This window comes from Chiloscyllium punctatum, chromosome 2, assembly GCF_047496795.1.
Source record: "Chiloscyllium punctatum isolate Juve2018m chromosome 2, sChiPun1.3, whole genome shotgun sequence".
Taxonomy (NCBI): domain Eukaryota; kingdom Metazoa; phylum Chordata; class Chondrichthyes; order Orectolobiformes; family Hemiscylliidae; genus Chiloscyllium; species Chiloscyllium punctatum.
In genome coordinates, this window is record NC_092740.1 from 3,524,812 (window position 1) to 3,547,773 (window position 22,962).

The window sequence follows — 22,962 nt, forward strand, 5'->3', positions numbered from 1 at the left end:
TGCGCAAGGGACTTGAATATCATCCCTTTCCAACATGCTCACCCCACCCCCTCTGCCCATTTTGAACTCCTAAGTCCCTTAGTGCTTTAGATTTCCATAGCCTTTCCCCATTTAGAAAGTACTCTATGCTTCTATCCTTCCTTCTGAAGCGCATAACCTTTCACATTCCCACATTGTATCCCATCTGCCACTTCTTTGCTCACTCTTTTAGCCTGTCCCAATGGTTTTGTAGCCTCTCTGCTTCCTCAACACGATCTGTCCCATCACCTAGCTTTATACCATCTGCAAACTTCACAACAATACCCTCAGTTCTTTTTTCAAAGTCTTTAGTGTATAATGTGAACATTTGAGGTCTCAATTTGTCCCACCTGCAATCCTGAAAAAGCCCCTGTTATCCCCTCTATCCGTGTTAGTACCTTGCTCCTAACACTATGGGCTGTTATCTTATTCAGCAGCCTCCTGTGCGGTACCTGGTCAAAAACCTTCTGGAAATCAAAATATAATCACATCTACTGTTCCCAGCTTGGAATGGAGGCAGGTACCTCCTCTGCCTATTCCCATATAGATCACATCCTTGGCCTAACCTCCTTGTTAACTCCTCAAAGAATTCTAACAGATTTGTCAGGCATGACGTCTCTTTGATGAAACCATGCTGACTCATAGAGAACATAGAACATAGAACAATACAGCACAGAACAGGCCCTTCGGCCCACGATGTTGTGCCGCACTTCTATCCTAGATTAAGCACCCATCCATGTACCTATCCAAATGCCACTTAAAGGTCGCCAATGATTCTGACTCTACCACTCCCTCGGGCAGCGCATTCCATGCCCCCACCACTCTCTGGGTAAAGAACCCACCCCTGACATCTCCCCTATACCTTCCACCCTTCACCTTAAATTTATGTCCCCTTGTAACACTCTGTTGTACCTGGGGAAAAAGTTTCTGACTGTCTACTCTATCTATTCCTCTGATCATCTTATAAACCTCTATCAAGTCACCCCTCATCCTTCGCCGTTCCAACGAGAAAAGGCCGAGAACTCTCAACCTATCCTCGTACGACCTACTCTCCATTCCAGGCAACATCCTGGTAAATCTTCTCTGCACCCTCTCCAAAGCTTCCACATCTTTCCTAAAGTGAGGCGACCAGAACTGCACACAGTACTCCAAATGTGGCCTAACCAAAGTCCTGTACAGCTGCAACCTCACCTCACGACTCTTGAATTCAATCCCTCTGCTAATGAACGATAATACTCCATAGGCCTTCTTACAAACTCTATCCACCTGAGTGGCAACCTTCACCTTTTAAGGTGAAGGGTGGAAGGTATAGGGGAGATGTCAGGGGTGGGTTCTTCACCCAGAGAGTGGTGGGGGCATGGAATGCGCTGCCCGTGGGAGTGGTAGAGTCAGATTCATTGGCGACCTTTAAGCGGCATTTGGATAGGTACATGGATGGGTGCTTAATCTAGGATAGAAGTTCGGCACAACATCGTGGGCCGAAGGGCCTGTTCTGTGCTGTATTGTTCTATGTTCTATGTTCTATGTTCTATCTATGTACATAGACCCCAAGATCCCTCTGTTCCTCCACCTGACCAAGAACCCTACCATTAACCCTGTATTCCGCATTCTTATTTGTTCTTCCAAAATGGACAACCTCACACTTGGCAGGGTTGAACTCCATCTGCCACTCCTCAGCCCAGCTCTGCATCATATCTAAGTCCCTCTGCAGCTGACAACAGCCCTCCTCACTGTCCACAACTCCACCTATCTTTGTATCATCTGCAAATTTACTGACCCACCCTTCGACTCCCTCCTCTAAGCCATTAATAAAAATTACAAACAGCAGAGGACCCAGAACTGATCCCTGCGGAACTCCACTTGTAACTGGACTCCATGCTGAATATTTACCATCTACCACCACTCTCTGACTTCGACCGGTTAGCCAGTTTTCTATCCAATTGGCCAAATTTCCCTCTATCCCATGCCTCCTGACTTTCCGCATAAGCCTACCATGGGGAACCTTATCAAATGCCTTACTAAAATCCATGTACACTACATCCACTGCTCTACCCTCATCCACATGCTTGGTCACCTCCTCGAAGAATTCAATAAGACTTGTAAGGCAAGACCTACCCTTCACAAATCCGTGCTGGCTGTCCCTAATCAAGCAGTGTCTTTGCAGATACTCGTAAATCCTATCCCTCAGTACCCTTTCCATTACTTTGCCTACCACAGAAGTAAGACTAACTGGCCTGTAATTCCCGGGGTTATCCCTATTCCCTTTTTTGAACAGGGGCACAACATTCGCTACTCTCCAGTCCCCTGGTACCACCCCAGTTGCCAGTGAAGACGAGAAGATCATTGCCAACGGTACTGCAATTTCCTCTCTTGCTTCCCACATAATCCTAGGATATATCCCGTCAGGCCCGGGGGACTTGTCTATCCTCAAGTTGTTCAAAATGTCCAACACATCTTCCTTCCTAACAGGTATCTCTTCTAGCTTATCAGTCCGTTTCACACTCTCCTCTTCAACAATACGGTCCCTCTCGTTCGTAAATACTGAAGAGAAGTACTTGTTCAAGACCTCTCCTATCTCTTCCGACTCAATACACAGTCTCCCACCACTGTCCTTGATCGGACCTACCCTCGTTCTCGTCATTCTCAGGTTTCTCACATACGCATAGAATGCCTTGGGGTTATCCTTGATCCTATCCGCCAAGGATTTTTCATGCCCTCTCTTAGCTCTCCTAATCCCTTTCTTCAGGTCCCTTCTGGCTATCCTGTATCCCTCCACTGCTCTGTCTGAACCTTGTTTCCTCAACCTTATGTAAGCCTCCTTCTTCCTCTTTACTAGACATTCAACCTCCCTCGTCAACCAAGGCTCCCTCACACGACCATTTCTTTCCTGCCTGATCGGTACATACATATCAAGGACACGTCGTATCTGCTCCTTGAAAAAGTCCCACATTTCCACCACATCCTTCCCTGACAGCCTATGCTCCCAACGTATGCTCCTCAAATCCTGTCTTACAGCATCGTAATTTCCCTTCCCCCAATTGTAAAAACTTCCTTGTTGTGCGCACCTATCTCTCTCCATAACCAAGGTGAAAGTCACAGAATTGTGGTCGCCATCACCAAAATGTTCACCCACTAACAAGCCCACCACTTGTCCCGGTTCGTTACCGAGTACCAAATCCAATATGGCCTCCCCTCTGGTTGGACAATCTACATACTGCGTTAGAAAAGCTTCCTGGACACACTGCACAAACACCGCCCCATCCAATCTACTTGATCTAAAGAGCTTCCAATCAATATTTGGGAAGTTGAAGTCGCCCATGACTACGACCCTGTGGCTTCTGCACCTTTCCAAAATCTGTTTCCCAATCTGTTTCTCCACATCTCTGCTGCTATTGGGGGGCCTATAATAAACACCCAACAAGGTGACTGCACCTTTCCTATTTCTGACTTCAGCCCATACTACCTCCAGAGGCAGATCCCCCTCAAACTTCCTTTCTGCAGCCGTTATACCATTTCTAATTAGCAATGCCACCCCCCCTCCTTTTTTACCACCCTCCCTAATCTTACTGAAACATCTGTAACCAGGAACCTCCAACAGCCATTCCTGTCCCTCATCTATCCATGTTTCCGTGATGGCCACAACATCGTAGTCCCAGGTACCGATCCACGCCTTAAGTTCACCCACCTTATTTCTGATACTCCTTGCATTAAAGTATATGCACTTGAGCCCATCTCTGTGTCCGCAAGTAGTCCTGTCAGTGCTACCTTCTCCACAGCCTCCCTACAGTCTTGGACATCCTGACACACAGCTAGCTTACTTGCTGGACTACAAGTCCGGATCCCATCCCCCTGCCAAATTAGTTTAAACCCCCCCGAAGAGTGCTAGCAAACCTACCCCCCAGGATATTGGTGCCCTTCTGGTTCAGGTGCAACCCGTCCTGTTTATACAGGTCCCACCTTCCCCAGAATGCAGTCCAATTGTCCAAATATCTGAAGCCCTCCCTCCTACACCATCCTTGCAGCCACGTGTTCAACTGCACTCTCTCCCTATTCTTTGCCTCTCTGTCACGTGGCACCGGCAACAACCCAGAGATGACGACTCTGTCTGTCCTAGCTTTTAGCTTCCAGCACAATTGGACCTTGCACTTCCAGGTACTCTGCAATCTCATCTGTTATGAAGCAGAATTAAACCCCCCCCCTCCCTGATAACTAAAACCGTAAGACCCAGAGAGGCTCGCCTTGCCTCGTAATCTGTTAAAAGATGTATGCCAAGGGGTAGAACCCCCCCTCAGATCTGTTATAAGGGAGTGGATAAATCAAATGAAATCCTTCCACTCACTCTATAACCAACAAGTAACAATTTATTTGTCTAACTCCAACTGTGAACAAATTAACAGAACCATTAACACCTTGAACAATTCCCCTCTAACTACTAACTGTTCCCTGATAAAACAAAATCCAAATGGTATGCTGTTTCAAGAAATACAAGTCCCACTGAGATAACAGAACAATAGAATTTAGTCTCTCAACACTACAGCTTGGTTATGTCTTCCAGAATGCTGCATGCCCGCTCCACTGATTTTCTTTCAGAAACACCTCCTCCTTTGAATTCTTGTGTCAGTTCTTCCCTCTGTGAATTTTGCGGTTTGGAATATTATCTAAGAGTGTGGCGGTACCTTTATTAAATAGATGGTGCTTGCTGTGAGAGCTGGAAGTTGTTACATCTTCAAGAGGCAGTTTGCTGTCTCTGACTTTTCAAATGCCCTCATCTTTTATACACTTGACTGATCAATTTCTTTACAATCAGATTGGTTCTAGGTAGTCAAAACCATCAGATTTAAATTTAATTTTTTTTTGATACCTAAGGTTCAAAGTTTGGGAGAAGATTTGTAGCTCGGGTGCTCGTTGTTGTGGTTCTGTTCGCCGAGCTGGGAATTTGTCTTGCAAATGTTTCGTCCCCTGTCTAGGTGACATCCTTAGTGCTTGGGAGCCTCCTGGGAAGCGCTTCTGTGCTGTTTCCTCCGGCATTTATAGTGGCCTGTCTCTGCCGCTTCCGGTTGTCAGTTCCAGCTGTCCGTTGCAGTGGCCGTTATATTGGGTCCAGGTCGATGTGTTTGTTGATAGAGTCTGTGGATGAGTGCCATGCCTCTAGGAATTCCCTGGCTGTTCTCTGTTTGGCTTGCCCTATAATGGTGGTGTTGTCCCAGTCGAATTCATGTTGCTTGTCGTCTGTGTGTGTGGCTACTAAGGATAGCTGGTCGTGTTGTTTTGTGGCTAGTTGGTGTTCATGGATGCGGATCGTTAGCTGTCTTCCTGTTTGTCCGATGTAGTGTTTTGTGCAGTCCTTGCATGGGATTTTGTACACTACATTGGTTTTGCTCATGTTGGGTATCGGGTCCTTTGTTCTGGTGAGTTGTTGTCTGAGGGTGGCTGTTGGTTTGTGTGCTGTTATGAGTCCTAGTGGTCGCAGTAGTCTGGCTGTCAGTTCAGAAATGCTCCTGATGTATGGTAGTGTGGCTAGTCCTGTGGGTTGCGGCATGTCCTCGTTCCGTTGTCTCTCCCTTAGGCATCTGTTGATGAAATTGCGAGGGTATCCATTTTTGGCGAATACATTGTATAAGTGTTCCTCTTCCTCTTTTTGTAGTTCTGGTGTGCTGCAGTGTGTTGTGGCCCTTTTGAATAGTGTCCTGATGCAACTTCGTTTGTGTGTGTTGGGATGGTTGCTTTCATAGTAACCCTTTGTTTACAGACTACTGCGACCACTAAGACTCATAACAGCACACAAACCAACAGCCACACTCAGACAACAACTCACCAGAACAAAGGACCCGATACCCAACATGAGTAAAACCAATGTAGTGTACAAAATCCCATGCAAGGACTGCACAAAACACTACATCAGACAAACAGGAAGACAGTTAACGATCCGTATACACGAACACCAACTAGCCACGAAACGACACGACCAGCTATCCTTAGTAGCCACACACACAGACGACAAGCAACATGAATTCGACTGGGACAACACTACCATTATAGGACAAGCCAAACAGAGAACAGCCAGGGAATTCCTAGAGGCATGGCACTCATCCACAGATTCAATAAATAAGCACATCGACCTGGACCCAATATACCGGCCAATACAGTGGACAGCTGGAACTGACAACCGGAAGCGGCAGAGACAGGCCACTATAAATGCCGGAGGAAACAGCACAGAAGCGCTTCCCAGGAGGCTCCCAAGCACTGAGGATGTCACCTAGACAGGGGACGAAACGTTTGCAACACAAATTCCCAGCTCGGCGAACAGAACCACAACAATGATACCTAAGGGTTTGATTCCAATTGATTGGCTCAATTTGAAAAGGTCAGGTTATACATTCGCTCACTGAGCTGATCGATTTGTTCTCAGACATTTCCTCACCATGCTGGGTAACATCAGTGAGCCTCCAGTGAAGTGCTGGTGTTCTGTCCTGCTGCTATTTTTATGGCTTGGTTTGTTGTGGTGGGTGATATCACTACCAGTTCTATCTCTGAGAGGTTGAGAAATGGGATCCAAATTGTTTGTTATTGGAGTTCAGTTTGAATGCCAGGCCTCGAGGAATTCCCATGTGTGTCTTTGTTTAGCCTATCCCAGGGTAGACATATTGTCCCAGTCGAACTAGTGTCTGTCTTCATCTGTCTGTAGATATCAGTGATAGTTGGTCATGTATCCTGGTGGCTAGTTTCCTGCTTGTCTGTCTGATATAATGCTTGTTGCAGTCCTTGCAAGGTATTTTGTAATATGGCGTTCGTTCGGCTGGTTGTTAGTTTGGGGTCCTTTAAATTCATCAGGAGCTGTTTCACTGTGGTGGTAGGCTTGTGGGCTGCCATGATGCCAAGAGGCCGGAATGGTCTAGTTTTCATTCCGAGATAAAATTAGATTAGATTCCCTACAGTGCGGAAACAGGCCCTTCGGCTCAACCAGTCCACACCGACCCACCGAAGAGTAACCCACCCAGACCCATTTCCTCTGACTAACGCACCTAACACTATAGGCAATTTAGCATGGCCATTCACCTGACCTGCACATCTTTGGACTGTGGGAGGAAACCGGAGGAAACCCACGCAGACATGAGAATGTGCAAACTCCACACAGTCGCCCAAGATGTCTTTGATGTATGGCATGGTGGCTAGAGTCTCTGGGCATGTTATGTCTTCATGGTCAGGTCTGCTGTGTAGGAATCAGCGGATTGTGCTTATTGGGTATCCGTTGTTCCTGAATATATAGTTGAGGTGTTTTTCCTCGGCTTCTCATAGTCCCTGGGTGTTGCATTGTGTTGTGGCTTGTTTAAATAATGTCCTGATACAGCTCCGTTTGTGGGTGTTGGGAGGATTGTTCCTATAGTTGAGAATCTGGTCCTGAGTATCCACCCAGAAATTCCTTAAAACCATCAAAGACACCAAGGTAGAGGACGACAAGGTCATAGTTTCCTTTGACATCATGGTCCTATTCACATCAGTAAACATCAGCCTGGCCAAAGAAACACTGGCCTCACTGCGAGACTACCCAAGGGCACAAACACCAGACAGCGCCAACTCCATCAGCAAGGACAGCATCCTCAAACTAATAGACCTGTGCCTCACTACCCACTTCACCTTCAACGACTAGACCTACAAACAAACAGGACACTCATGGGATCACCAGTATCGGGACTCTGAGCCGGAGCAGTTATGCAGAGTTTAGAACGAACAGCCTTTCCCACCATCCAGCCCAAGCTTTGGGTCCGCTATGTGGATGACAGCTTTGATATCACGAAACACAACAAATTAGAGGAAACCCACAAACACATAAACAAATCCTTACTGGTATAAAGTTAACCAAAGAGAGAGAGAATAATATCAGAATCCCCTTCCTAGATGCTGCAGTAGAACAAAAAGCCAATGGAGAACTGCAGACCAACATCTACAGAAAAGCTACATACACTGACCAGATACTCAACTACAGGAGCAATCATCCCCGCACCCACAAACGGAGCTGCATCAGGCTTTCCTTGTTCTCTCCTTAGTGTGTTTCTTCTTCCTTGGGATGAATTTCTGTTGTGCCTCCCAAATTATCTATAAACACCTGTCATTGCTTCTCCACCATCTTCTCTGCTAAGCTTCCAATCAACTCTGGCCAACTCCTCCCTCATACCTTTACTCAATTATAATATTGTTACATGTGATTCCAGCTCCTCCCTCTCAAACTGCAGTGTGAGTTCTGTCATCTTCTGTAGGCCAGTAAGCCAAACATCTGTGGTGGGTAAGTTACTTGAGAAGATTCTGAGGGATAAGATATACGTGCATTTGGAAAGACAGGGTTTGATTAGGAGTAGTCAGCATGGCTTTGTGATTGGAACATCATGCCTCATAAATTTGTTAGAGTTCTTTGATGAAGTGACTGGAAGGTTGATGAGGGCAGGGTGGTAGATGTAGTCTATATAGATTTCAATAAGGCCTTTAATAAGGTTCCACATGGTAGGCTGCTCTGGAAGGTTAGATCACATGGAATCCAGGAAGAGCTGGCAAATTGGATACACCATTGTCTTGATGGTGGGAGCAGAGGGTAATAGTGGAAGGATGCTGGTTGGACTGGGGGCCTGTGACTAGTGGAGTGTCTCAGGGCTTGGTGCTGGGCCCATTGCTGTTTGTTATCGATATCAGTGATTTCGATGGGAATGCACAAGGCAGGGTGACACTAAAATAGGTGGTATCATAGATAGTGAAGAAGGTTCTCAGAAATTGCAGCAGGACCTTGATCAGCTGCGACAGTGGGCCGAGAAATGGCAAATGGAGTTTAGTAACGGTAAGTGTGAGGTCACGCATTTTTAAAAGTCAACTCAAGGTAGGAGTTTCATGGTGAATGGTAGAGCCTTAAGGAGTGGAGTGGAACAGAGGGACATTGGGGTTCAGGTGCACGGTTCTCTCAAAGTGGAGTCCCAGGTAGACAGGGCAGCGAAGAAGGCTTTTGGCAAACTGGCCTTCATCAGTCAGGGCACTGAGTATAGAAGTTGGGAAGTTATGTTGCAGTTATACAGGACAGTGGTGAGGCCAGACTTAGAATATTGTGTTCAGGTTTGGTTACCTCGCTGTAGGAAGGATGTTATTAAACTGGAAAGAACGCAGAAGGAATTTGCAAGGATGTTGCCAGGTCTGAGTTAAAGGGAGAGGTTGGACAAGCCAGGATGTTTTTTGATAGCGTGTAGGAGACTGAGGGAGGACCTTATAGAGGTCTATAAGATCATGAGAGGCATGGATAGGGTGAACACACGCAGTCTTTTTCCCAGGGTTGGGGAATTAAGGAGTAGAGGACAGAGGGACAGGTTAGAGGGGAAAGAATAAAAGGGAACCTGAGGGACGACTTGTTTACACAGAGGGTGATATGCAAATGGAATGAGCTGCCAGTGGACATGGTTGAGGTGGGTACATTAACAACTATAAAAGCATGGTGTGGATGGACATTTTGGTCAGTATGGGCCAGTTTGGGCTGAAGGGCCTGGGTCCATGCTGTCGGACTCTATGACTCTATCTATATCACTGCTCTTTAGGGGTTTCTTCACCACAAGCTCCCTAATAAACTCTGTCTCATTACACCATCACATCCTGAATTCCTGTTCCCTAATAGGCTCAACACCAAGTTGCTCCAAAAAAATCATCTCATAGACATTCCATAACTACTTTTTAAAGAAACAGAAAACCGAAAGAACTGCAGACACTGGAAATCAGAAAGAAGAACAGGCATTGCTGGAAAATCTCTGGCAACATCTGTAGAGAGAAAGTAGAATTAACATTTCGGGTCCAGTGACTTTCTTCAGAAAGAAGGTTCACTCGACCTGAAACATTAATTCTGCTTTCTACCCCAAATACATTTCCAGACCTGCTGAGATTTTCCAGAAATTTCTGTTTTTGTGCCACAGATTCCTTTTCTTGGGGTCTGCCATTTACCTGATTTTCCCAGACCACTGGTATATTGAAGTCCCCGTGATTACTGCAGCAGTGCCTTTCTTACGCGTGTTTCTATCTTTTGATTTACTTTTTTTAACCAACATTTTGGCTCTTAATGAGCTCTGTGAAGAGTACTGCAAAATTGGCTGGAGTCATTAGAGATTGGGAGGCAGGAAGTTAGAACTTGGTATTTGTGAAATTGGAAAATGCTAAGGGGGGAAAGCATTCCATGGTCCCTTTAAAAGATAGTGCTCTTTTAGTGCTTAGGGATATAAAATGGATGTGTGTGAGCAGCAGCTTGAACATTTGCAATACAGAGAGAGCCCGAACTGAAACATTTTATATTGAAAGGCCATATAAGGACAAGCAGCAGTTTTTACCAAGACAACTGGCTTTTGAATTTAGCCAATCAATTTGAACCAGGCACTTAGATACCAAAGACATATTAAATTTAAATCTGATGGTTTTGACAACATTGGACCAATCATGTTGTAAGAAATATTAGTATGTCATCAAGGGTGTAAAAAAAGGGGGACAGTTAGACAAAGACTAGATAGCTCGCTGTCATTCGCCAGAGCTAACGGCCTTAGCTCTCAACAGAGAGTTGCTGGCTCTCACAGCCTCCTCCCTATCTTAGAGAAAGCAGCAACAAAATAACAACAGTACCAATGACAGAGTAGGCATTCCTGACAGAAAAAACAATGGAGAAGGCATAGAACATTCTGGAAGGCATGTAACCTGGCTGTAATTTTGAGAGAATAAATCCAATTTTTTTTATATGAGTGGAACTTGTATTTACTGAAACAGCATACCATTAGAATCTTGTTTTATTTGGGAATAGTTAGTAGCTGGAAGGGATTTATTTGCTTTGTTAATAGTTTAGTTAATTTGTTCACTGTTAGAGTTAGATAAATAAGTTGTTGCTTGTTCAGTTTACAGTGAGTGTTTTGGATTTATTTTATGTAACCACTAGAAGTTGCTGAAAAGCAGGTTACACTCCTTGTGTACACATTGAAGGGCAACATGTTCCTCTTTGGGTGTTTCGGCTTTCGTTCTCAGAGGTGGGGGGGTGGGGGGGCGGGGAGTGGGGGGGGGAAGGGGTCAACCTCCGCTTTATAACAAGAGGAAGCAAAACTTTCTCCACAACGTGAGTTAGAGTACCATGTTCCTCCCTTTGAATATTAGTGGGCTTGCCTGCATCACTTAAAGAGAAATGGATAAAAATGTTTCATATCTCTCATCTATCCTGTGTACCTCTGCTGCGCACACAGTAGAAATGTTCACAAAAATATTTTGGGATTTCTAGGAAATGATGTAAGAGCAGCTGTGCCGAATTTGTGGTTGCTTCCTTTTCCTCAGAGTCGGGCTGTATAGATTGTGTTTGGTTCTCTATCGTCCGTCCCTTGGAGCTGACCATTGCACTGACCACTGTGCTTTCTCTTTGCTTTTCTGAAGCTGCTAAATCCTACAAGGATACTGGAATCCTCACCTGCTCTGAGATCGGGAACGATCAGCCAATCACTGCTACTGCAGGTTTGATCTTTCACCTTTTACTTTGTGGTTCAGTTGTTAAGGAGTGAGTGAAGTCTCCTTCGTACGGTGTAACTCAGCAGCACAGCGGCAGCCATGTCCCAGCTCAGGAACGGGCAGATGAGGTAACTGATTCCATTCCAAGATGGGGCAGCTATTATCTTTGACCAACCCTAGTCCAGGACCAGGGGCAGGTCCTGTCCCGGGTCGTTCTGAATCCAAGACGAGGAGCAGACTCCCAGCAAAGATCCTGCATGGGAGGTTGGCACAAAGGTTCAGCTCAGACACCAGGATTAATCCCTGCTTCAGAAGAAGCAATGGGCTGACTTAATTGCTTTTGATGGGGATGGTGATCGTGCTGTGTCCCAAATGACTGCTGCGGCTGAAGTCTGAGGAACAACTTTAGGGTCTTCATAGGTTGTGAAAGGGGGCTACAGTTTCTTTTTATTGAGTTTCTATTGAGCTCCTGTTAGCTGAGCAAGAATGGAATGTGGATTCTGTGTGTTTGAGTCAGGTGGATGCATATTAACATTGGTGTCACATTGTATAGTGTACAACACTGGTCCCACTACTTAAGGAAGGGTGTGTTAATGTTGTTGAGAGAATGTTTGCTAGATTTCTACTTGGAATGGGGTGGTTGTCTTGAGGGTAGGTTAAACAGTGTGACATCAAGGAACCTTTGTAAAACTGGAGTCAGTGAAAATCAGGGAAAAATCACTTCACTGTTTAGAATCATACCTGATACATAAGGAAGCTGGTGTGATTGTTGGAGGTCAGTCATCTCAGCTCCAGGACATCTCTACAGGAGTCCCTCAGGGTAGTGTCCCAGTCCCAACCATCTTCAGCTGCTTCATCAATGACCTTCCCTCCATCACAAGGTCAGAAATGGGGGATGTTCGCCAATGATTGCACAATGTTCAGCACCGTTCACAACTCCTCAGATACTGAAGCAGTCCGAGTTCAAATGTAACAAGGTCTGGTTTGGGCTGACAAGATGCAAGTAATATTCACAGTACGATGTGCAAAAAAGGATAATTTAATCATCACTGAATTCCCTACTATTAACATCCGAGGGAGTATCATTGACCAGAAACTAGCCACATAAACAATGGCGACAAGAGCAGGTCAGAGGCTGGGAATACTGTGACAATTAACTCACCTCCTGACTCTCTACTTGCTTGGTTGGTTGCAGCTCTAACAATACTGAAGACAAGAAGTTTGACACCTATCAGGACAAAGCAGCCCCTGCTTGATTGGCACCACATCCACAAGCATTCACTCCCTCCACCACCAACACTTAGTAGCAGCAGTGTGTACTATCTACAAGATAGAGTCATAGAGATGTACAGCACGGAAATAGACCCTTCGGTCCAACCCGTCCATGCCGACCAGATATCCCAACTCAATCTAGTCCCACCTGCCAGCACCCGGCCCATATCCCTCCAAACCCTCCCCATTCATATACCCAGCCAGATGCTTTTTAAATGTTGCAGTTGTACCAGCCTCCACCACATCCTCTGGCAGCTCATTCCATACACGTACCACCCTCTGTGTGAAAACGTTCCCCTTAGGTCTCTTTTAAATCTTTCCCCTCTCACCCTAAACCTATGCCTTCTAGTTCTGGACTCACCCACCCCAGTGATAAGAATTTGCCTATTTATCCTATCCATGCCCCTCATGATTTTATAAACCTCTATAATGTCACCCCTCAGCCTCCGACGCTCCAGGGAAAACAGCCCCAGCCTGTTCAGCCTCTCCCTGTAGCTCAAATCCTCCAACCCTGGCAACATCCTTGTAAATCTTTTCTGAACCCTTTCAAATTTCATAACATCTTTCCAATAGGAAGGAGACCAGAATTGCACGCAATATTCCAACAGTGGCCTAACCAATGTCCTGTACAGCCACAACATGACCTCCCAACTCCTGTACTCAATACTCTGACCAATAAAGGAAAGCATACCAAACGCCTTCTTCACTATCCTATCTACCTGCTACTCCACTTTCAAGGAGCAATGAACCTGCACTCCAAGGTCTCTTTGTTCAGCAACACTCCCTAGGACCTTACCATTAAGTGTATAAGCGCTGCTAAGGTTTGCTTTCCCAAAATGCAGCACCTCGCATTTATCTGAATTAAACTCCATCTGCCACTTCTCAGCCCATTGGCCCATCCGGTCCAGATCCTGTTGTAATCTGAGGTATCCCTCTTCGCTGTCCACTACACCTCCAATTTTGTTGTCATAAGCAAACATACTAACTATACCTCTTATGCTGGCATCCAAATCATTTATGTAAATGACAAAAAGTAGAGGGCCCAGCACCGATCCTTGTGGCACTCCACTGGTCACAGGCTTCCAGTCTGAAAAACAACCCTCCACCACCACCCACTGTCTTCTACCTTTGAGCCAGTTCTGTATCCAAATGGCTAGTTCTCCCTGTATTCCATGAGATCTAACCTTGCTAATCAGTCTCCCATAGGGAAGCTTGTTGAAAGCCTTACTGAAGTCCATATAGATCACATCTACTGCTCTGCCCTCATCAATCTTCTTTGTTACTTCATCAAAAAACTCAATCAAGTTTGTGAGACATGATTTCCCATGCACAAAGCCATGTTGACTATCCCAACTCAGTCCTTGCCTTTCCAAATACATGTACATCCTGTCCCTCAGGATTCCCTCCAACAACTTGCCCACCACCGAGGTCAGGCTCACTGGCCTATAGTTCCCTGGCTTGTCTTTATCGCCCTTCTTAAACCACGTTAGCCAACCTTCAGTCTTCCAGCACCTCACCTGTTTCTGGATTAGTGGTGGTGGAAGAGCACAGCAGTTCAGGCAGCATCCAAGGAGCAGCGAAATCGACATTTCGGGCAAAAGCCCTTCATCAGGAATAAAAGGGCTTTTGCCCAAAATGTCAATTCGAAACTCCTTGGATGCTGCCTGAACTGCTGTGCTCTTCCAGCACCACTCATCCAGAATCTGGTTTCCAGCATCTGCAGTCATTGTTTTTACCTCAGCACCTCACCTGTGACTATCGATGATACAAATATCTCAGTAAGAGGCCCAACAATCACTTCCCGAGCTTCCCACAGAGTCCTAGGGAACACCTGATCAGGTCTTGGGGATTTATCCACTTTTATGCATTTCAAGACATCCAGCACTTCCTCCTCTGTAATCTGGACATTTTTCAAGATGTCACCATCTATTTCCCTACAGTCTATGTCTTCCACGTCTTTTTCCACAGTAAATACTGAGGCAAAATACTCATTTAGTATCTGCCCCATCTCCTGCGGCTCCACACAAAGGCTGCCTTACTGATCTTTGAGGGGTCCTATTCTGTCCCTAGTTACCCTTTTGTCCTTAATGTATTTGTAAAAACCCTTTGGATTCTCCTTAACTCTATTTATCAAAATTATCTCATGTCCCCTTTTTGCCCTCCTGATTTCCCTTTTAAGTATACTCCTACTGCCTTTATACTCTTCTAAGGATTCACTCGATCTGTCCTGTCTATACCTGACATATGCTTTGCAGAAATCTCAAACTGCACCTTCCAAACCCACAACCACTTCCATCTAGAAGGACAAAGGCAGCAGATACATGGGAACACCATCCCCTGCAAGTTCCCCTCCAAGCTCCTCACCGTCCTGACTTGGAAATATATCGCCATTCCTTCACTGTCACTGGATCAGAATCCTGCAGAGGAGTTTTACCAGGCTGTTGCTAGGGCTGAACAGATTTAGGTATGAAGAGAGGCTGGATAGACTGGATGTTGTTTTCCTTGAAGCAGAGGAGACTGAGAGAAGGACGTAACTGAAATGTATCAAATTATGGGGACGATAATTAGGGTAGACGGGAAAGCAGTTTTCCCCTTGTTGGAGGGATCATTGACTGGGGGCATAGATTTAAGGGAAGAGGCAGGAGGTTTAGAAGGATGTGAGGAAGTGAGTTGTGAGAATTTGAACTCACTGCCTTTAAAGATCGTCGACTTTAGGATGCCAAGGCTTGTGAGGCTATGGGCCAAGGGCAGTGAGGCAGAGTGAGAATCGTTCAGTGGTTATTTTTGACTGCTGCTGACTCAGCGGTCCAAATGACCTTTGTCTGTGCTGTTGTCTTCTATGTCAAGATTGTTGAAGGATCTGACAGGGTTGATGTGGACAGGTTGTTTCCCCCTGTGGGAGATCCAGGACCAGAAAGCATCATCTCAAAATAAGGGGTGGCACATTTAATACAGAGATGGGGAGGAATCTCTTCTCTCAGTGTTCTGAATCTGAGGAATTGGTTACTACAGACAGGCTAGTGAGGCTGGGTCTATATAACTATATTCAAGGCTGAGCTGGATATATTTTTAATCAGTGATAGAATCAAGGAATATGAGGAAAAGACAAGAAAGTGGAGTTGGAGATTATCAAATCAGCCGTGATCCTGTTGAATGGGGGTGCAGACTCAATGGACCGAATGGTCTTTCTCTACACTTACATCTGATGGTGTTATGGCAGTGAGTGTTGGCCCAGGCAGGCATAGCCCATGAATGAATGAAACAGAAAGCTTGGTTTTTATCAACCTGAGCTTTCTAGAGTAACAGGTGTTTTGATAGTACCGTCTAAAATCAGGAGGGGTCTTTCTCCTTTGGCAGAATCTGGAACTCAGGGTCACTGTTTATAAAGCAGGGTGACATATTTTAGTTTGAGTATTGAGAGTCTTTGGAACTTTCTTTGCCAAAAGATGGGGGAAGCAGTACTCAAATATTTTTAAGGCCAAGGTGGGTAGATCCTTGTTAAACAAGGGGTTGAAGGGCAACTTTGCTTTCCTTCTGTAATTTCCCCTCCTTTTTAATATTATCCTTTGGACAGAATATGGAAAAAGGCTGAAATCTCCTGACCTACCAACTGTCATTCCACATTTATATGCATTTTCTTTAAGTTTGATATTATCTTCAATATTTCAAGTTAAGGAGTGGCTCCTACAGAGGGTGGATCAATCCCTTGGAACTTTTCTTATACATTGAAATGCTTTGGAATTTGGTGCATTCCTGAACATTTCTCTAAATGGCTCATTAACCTCATTTACCAATTCATTTTCGCCAGCTGTACTTCTATTCCCTCATAATTGCCTTTATTTAAATTTTTAAAAACAATCTCGGACCCTTCCCTTGCTTCTCCGGACCTGATTGCAAAGTTCAATCGTATTATGGTCTTTGCTACTGAGGGCCATCTTCAGTCATTAGTCCTGCCTCTTTACACAATACCAGACTTCATATAGCCAGCTCTCAGGTTGGCTCCAGAATATGCTGTTCTAAGAAACTGTCCCAGAAACATTCTATAAACTCCTCATTTACGCCATATTTGAATCCTGCTACAACAGACGATGAATAATTTAATAAAAACCTTGAATTAAAAGTCTAATGGTAACTACTGACACGTCGATTTTCCTGCTCCTCGGATGCTGCCTGACCTACTGTGCTTTTCCAGCACCATTCTGATCTAGACTCGGGTTTCCAGCATCTGCAGTCCTCACTTTTGCCTAATGGTAACTACTGCCAATTGTTGGGAAAACCTTTCTGGCTCAATAATGACCCTCTGCTGTCCTTCTCCGGTCTGGGCCATTAATGCTGACCTAGCCAGTGATGCCCACATCCCACAAATGATTTCTTTTTTAAAAAACATTTTCTGCAGACATGTTTGCTCTGGACCAAAGTTATATACAGCTATTCCCACATGCTGCAGATGTGACACATCACCTATCCTGACATTTGTATTGTCTTCGAAAGAACCTTAATGATTTTATTGTATTCTGTATTTCGTTATGTTTTTTATATATTTTAACCTTCCTATCATTTGCAATTGTATCAATAGAGTAAATTTCAGTCATTAACCAAATAACTAGCTCTGTCTCCTGTAACAGAGTAAGAGTAAATCCCTGAGGCTAAAAAAGTTTAGAAAAAGCAAGAGCAGCAGAACACCTTTTCCCTTCCTCCTTGGAGCTCCCTTACTCACTTAGCTGTGGCATACTATTGTGAGCGAGCCAGTGAGCTCAGTTGGCTGGATGGCTGGTTTACGATGCAGACTGATACCCACAGCGTTGGTTCAATTCCCACATGGGCTCAGGTTAATATGAATGGCTCTCCTCGAGCTCCTCCCTTCACCTGAGGTATGGTAACTCTCAGGTTAAATGACCACCAGTCACTCTTTTTTCTCTCTCTCTCTCTGTCTCTCTAATGGGACATCTGGGATTATGGTGATTTTACCTTTATTGTGAGTCATACTAAAATGGCTAGTTTTATATGCTCCTAAGACAAACTGCCTACCTGACTCACTTAATGACAATTCAGTTTAAATTGTTTCTAATTAAGCAGCTTTTTTTCTAAACTGTACATTTCAGTTTAATGCTAAACAAGTTAAATTAGATACACAACAGTTGGAAGCACTTAATCACTGAGCTTTTTTGAACCACTGAAGTGTGCATGGTCAGTTTGATTGACTCGAAGGATACAGTGAATGGGCTCTTTGGGATTTAAGGCTTGTGTGATTAGGCAGTACGCTGGTTGGAGTTGCTGGGGCCAGGGATGGGTGGAGATCACGGTGGAGGTGTGGGAGGGTGTTGTTCCATTTGGTGGGCTGTTTCTGCAAGACTGTTTTGCATTGGTAAGCAGGAGATTTGAGAGTAGCCAACATTGGGGGATTTTGACTGACCCATGGATAATACATGTCTGATGCGTTACTCTGCCAACAGTACAAACCACACCTGTCAGTCCTCCTCCAGTTCAGCTTGTTCCTCCAGATGTGTTCATGAACCTTCGGTTCCCTAATGAAGTGTGTCAGAAACCTCTCCTCATACCGACTTCTCATGAGACACCTGACCAAGTAAGTGTGAAGAATGCATTATGTTTCAGTAAATGTTCAGGTGCAGTGCAGTGGGCTGATATGAGGTATTGGGGACTATTTTCCTGCTTGAAGTTCAGCGCTGCATCTCACAAACTGCAAGATCTCCACAAAATGCAAGTGTACTGCTCACGGTGCAACAGGGTTAAAGCCTGAAAGGAAACCTGTTTGAGGTCTGTGGTATCTGCAATGTCGAATAAACTCAGTGTCTCAAAAGAAGTCCGGAATGGCTGATGGCTTGAACTCAGTGTTGACAAACAGAGAATTCAGGAGAAACTCAGCTGGTCTGGCAGCATCAGTGAAAAGGGAGAAGTGTTAATGTTTTGAATCCAGTATGACTCTTTAGAACATCATTATCTGACCTCCCTACTCAACATTGCTGCCTGTGTTCAGGTTTAAATTTGCCAAAAAGTCCAGAGTTACATTAAAACCCAAACTACCAATTTTTCCGAGACCCTAAGGCTAGGATAGGTAGATTCTTGATTAGTCGGGATTATAGAGAAAGGACAGGAAAGTGGGTGTGAGGAATGTCAGGTCAGCCATGGTCCTATTGAACTGTGGAACAGACTCAAGGGGCCGAATGGCTGCCTCCTGCTTTTACTCCTTATGTTCTTATGGACTCATATTCATAAGAGATTGTAATGTATATTTGCAATCGCTGTGTGATTCTTCAGTAGGGGTGCCCTGGAAAATGGGAATCTTGTTCGTTTGAAGGTGAGGTTGGGGACTATCAGGATAAATTGAACAGGCTCTCTGATTGGTCATGCTGAAGGAGAGTGATGGGACTAGGGGAGAAGGACAAAAGGTGGGGTTGTATAAACCTAAAACAGAGTATGGGGGTAATAGAGAGTGAGCAGGCTTGTTCCATCCTCTCTCAAAAAATGAACCTCTTGTTGTCTTCATTGGTCCTCACAGGCTTTGTCTGGTCACAAGTTCCTCAATGTTATTGACATTGATGCTGGGGAATTACTGACTAGCCTTCCAGGCTGTACAAGTGTGACTGAGCTGCTACCTTCATCAAATAAAGAGGAGATATCTGTACCTGCACTGCACCTCATGGCTGCCTCCATCACAAATGCTGTACATCCAGCTGTTTGCCAGCAACAAGGTGAGGACTGACTTTGTGCAACTTGACAGCAGCTTTTGGAGGGGGAATGATTCAGCTCTGTGTGTGCTAGAAACACGACAGACCATACTGGAATAATCACTGCTACTTTGTAGGTAAATGTTCATGTCTTGGTCAAGTAATAAACACTGGGGTTGGAAGGGGTGGGTAAAGACTGACGACATCAAGGTTACATTACAATACACTAAACAGATAAGGTACTCGAGAATGAGTAATCAAGTTACAAATTGGATAGGCCAGGCCATGATGGAGGTTAAGGCAGGCAAACATAAAGTGTTTTTACATGGAAGGAGAAAATCAACAAGGCATGTCCAGAATGAAGCTGGAAGACCTTCACAGCTTGAAACACTCCCCATAACTCACCCAATATAGAGGAATGGTCAGCAACAAAATCATCAGAACATCATGGTGTTGATGACCCCTCCCAGCATTTCACTGACGATCAAGAATAGGTGGTTAATAGGTGGTTGGATTTGTGTTTTGTGGACAGGATATCCGGAGGAATTTTCCACATTTCTGCCAGTGTTATAGTTGTACTGACACCTGTGTGACAGGGATGTTACTTACCACTTATCTAACCAAGCCTAGATACTGCCCAGCTCTTGCTGCATATGGGCACAAACTGCATCAGTCTCTGAGGAGGCATGAGTGATGCTGAATAGTGTGCAGTCATCACAAACACTCCCACTTATGACCTTATGATGGAGGGAATGTCATTGAAAAGCAGCATGTGATGGAATACTCTGCACTGGCCTGGATAGATACAGCTCCAACAAGAAGCTCAACACCATCCAGGATAAAGCAGCCCATTTGATTGGCACCACATCCACAAACATCCAGTCCCTCCACCACTGACCCTCAGTAGCAGCAGTGTGTACAAGATGTATTGCAGGAATTCACCAAGGCTACTGTGAAAACACTTTCAAAACCAGCCCCTCCACCACTGTGGTGAACAGGGGCAACAGATACATGGGAACTTCATCATGTGCAAGGTCCCCTCCAAGTCACTCCCCATCCTGACCTGGGAATATATTGCTGTTCCTTCTCTGTTGCCAGGTCAAATTCCTGGAGCTGTTGAAGTGGTTATGGAGGCACATGGGATACTTGCTTTGATTAGTTGAGACATCGAGTTGAAGAGCAGGGAGGTTAATACTGGAACTGTCTAAAATGTTGGTTAGGTCACAGCGAGAGTATTGTGTGTGGTTCTGGAATCGACATTGTCGGAGGGATATGGTAGGACAGGATCCAGAGGAGACTTTACCAGGATGTTGCTGGGGCTGGAGAGTTTTAGTTATGAAGACAGATTGGATTGACTTGGAGCAGAGAAGTCTGAGGGGGATGTGATTGAGTGGATAAAATTATGGGGGACATAGATAGGGTAAACAGGAAGGAATCTCTCCCTTTGGAGGGATTAATGACTAGGGGGGCACACCTTTTAAGGTGAGGGACAGGAGATTTGGATAAGATGTGAGGACTTTTTTTTATTCAGAAGGTGGTGGGAACTCATTGCTTGTCAGAGTGGCAGAGGCAGAAACTCTTATAACAGTTAAGAAACATGTTCATGTACGCTTTTGATGCCAGGGCATAGAAGGCTATGGGCCACATGCTGGAAAATGGGACGGAATAGTTAGGTGGCTGCTTTTGAGCAGTGTGATGCAATGAGCTGGAGAACCTTTTTCTGTTCTGTAGATCTCTATGATTCCCTCTCTATTAGCTCTGTGAGTCTAACTACACCTAATGGAGTGCAGCGATTCCACAATTCCCCATTGCTTTCTCAAGGGCAACTAGGGATGGGCAATGAATGCCGGCCCAGTCAGCGACAGAGAAATTGATAAATGTTTAATTTATTAAATTTTAAGGGAGCAGGGGGTGTGGAGAGGATTAGCCATGAACATATTGAAAGGTAGAACAGGCCCAGTGGGCTGAATGGCCTACTCCTGCTCCTGGTTTCTGTTGTTCTCTGTTTCTACCACATCCCATGAACAAATAAAGAAAATCTGCTGAAGGTGGGTGTCCTCAGTATGCTGACAAACTCAGGCAGTAGTGCCTGAGGATTGGGATATTTGACCTCCAAGGATTTTTTTCTTCCTTTTCCCTTTGTATTGAACTTGTCTCTATTTACTGTGTGTCCTCATGGTGAGGACTGCAAACATAATTATAAACAAAGTAAGAGCAGGCTGGGGACTTGCCCATGCCCAAGGATTGTGCCCACCACACGGAATCAATTCGTTATAGAGAGACCTGGTGAAATGCTTTAATTAAAAGATTGGGCTGGGATCTGAGAAAAGCCCTGAGCACAGGGAGTGTAATGTTGTGGAATTCACCTCCTAAGTTCACGATTTCGGCAGAATTGTGTGAGTGTTCGTTACTCGAGGATTAGTGGAAAAGATGCTGAAGAGCTTTGGAAGCAGAGTGGGTATTTGTCAATGTGGAGGGCAAACCCCAACACAGATTGGAGGACCAAGTTTCTGTTAGTGTGCAAAAGTTGTGTGCAGTGCTGTTAACAATGAGTGAGCCAGTGTGAACTGCTACCAATTCCTCATGAGACAGGAGTTTGATGTGAGGCCTGGAGAGGAGAGCTTTCCATTTACTGACTACAGGTTTGACATTTCATTACCAGGGAGCCGGCCCCTCAGCCCAGTGCAGCCCCAGAGTGAAGATTGGAATCAGCAGCTGCTGGAAGATGATCTCACACAAAGACTCTTGCAGCAGGAGAGTACCCGTGTCTGGACACCTCCACAAACCTCTGCCCACATGGTGGGCACAAGGCAGACCTGGGCACAACTCAGTGAAATGGCACACCAGCTGAGTGCCCTGCAAGATATGGCAGAGAACATGGAACAAGACTTTGCCAACACTAAGATGGTAAGGGCTCAAAGTCTGCTAAAAGTGACATGTTCCCAACTCATGTACGACAGACAGCTGTTTGGGAGAATGAACTATAACCAGAACATTCATCATCATAGATGAGGATGACTCCCTTCCTCTCTCAGGGGAATCTAATGGTGGCTGTACAGACTGATACAGCTAAAACAGGCTCTGCTACACTTGGGGCAGATAATGGTCACAGGAAGGGGTTGGGGGGGGCACTGGTGTGGCAGTGCACTCCTTATGCTGTTCTCCCTGGCTTCCACTTTTTCCCAACAGCGAGTCTCGAGGGGCTCGCACCTTCTCAGCTGCTCCTCCTCCACTTTGGATGGTCTGGGGCCAGCGATTCCCAGGTGTAGGTGGAAATGCTGCATTTCCCCAGTGAGGCATTAAGAGTATTACTGAAGCACTTCCTCTGTCCAGCTGGGGCTCTCCTGGTGTAGTGGAGCTGGCATTAGAGCACCTGCCCATTGACAGCCAAGTCCCTGAAGCTGGTAATAATGAACGGTGACAAGTATGGTGCTGGAAAAACACAGCCGGTCAGGCAGCATCTGAGGAGCAGAAGAATCGACATTTCAGGCATAAG

General features: G+C 45.3%; 1 protein-coding gene across 7 annotated transcripts in view; it reads left to right on the forward strand.

The window, feature by feature from the left end:
- The window catches only part of cplane1 (ciliogenesis and planar polarity effector 1), a 254,280-nt gene that overhangs the window by 190,829 nt on the left and 40,489 nt on the right, over positions 1–22,962 (forward strand). For 6 of the 7 annotated variants that reach the window (XM_072592860.1, XM_072592868.1, XM_072592882.1 and 3 more), the window contains 4 exons: positions 11,437–11,514; positions 18,234–18,364; positions 19,298–19,490; positions 22,129–22,373. In XM_072592860.1, coding sequence (XP_072448961.1) covers positions 11,437–11,514; positions 18,234–18,364; positions 19,298–19,490; positions 22,129–22,373 — 647 coding nt within the window. The remainder of the gene's footprint in view (positions 1–11,436; positions 11,515–18,233; positions 18,365–19,297; positions 19,491–22,128; positions 22,374–22,962) is intronic. The other variant, XM_072592875.1, reaches the window with a different exon arrangement.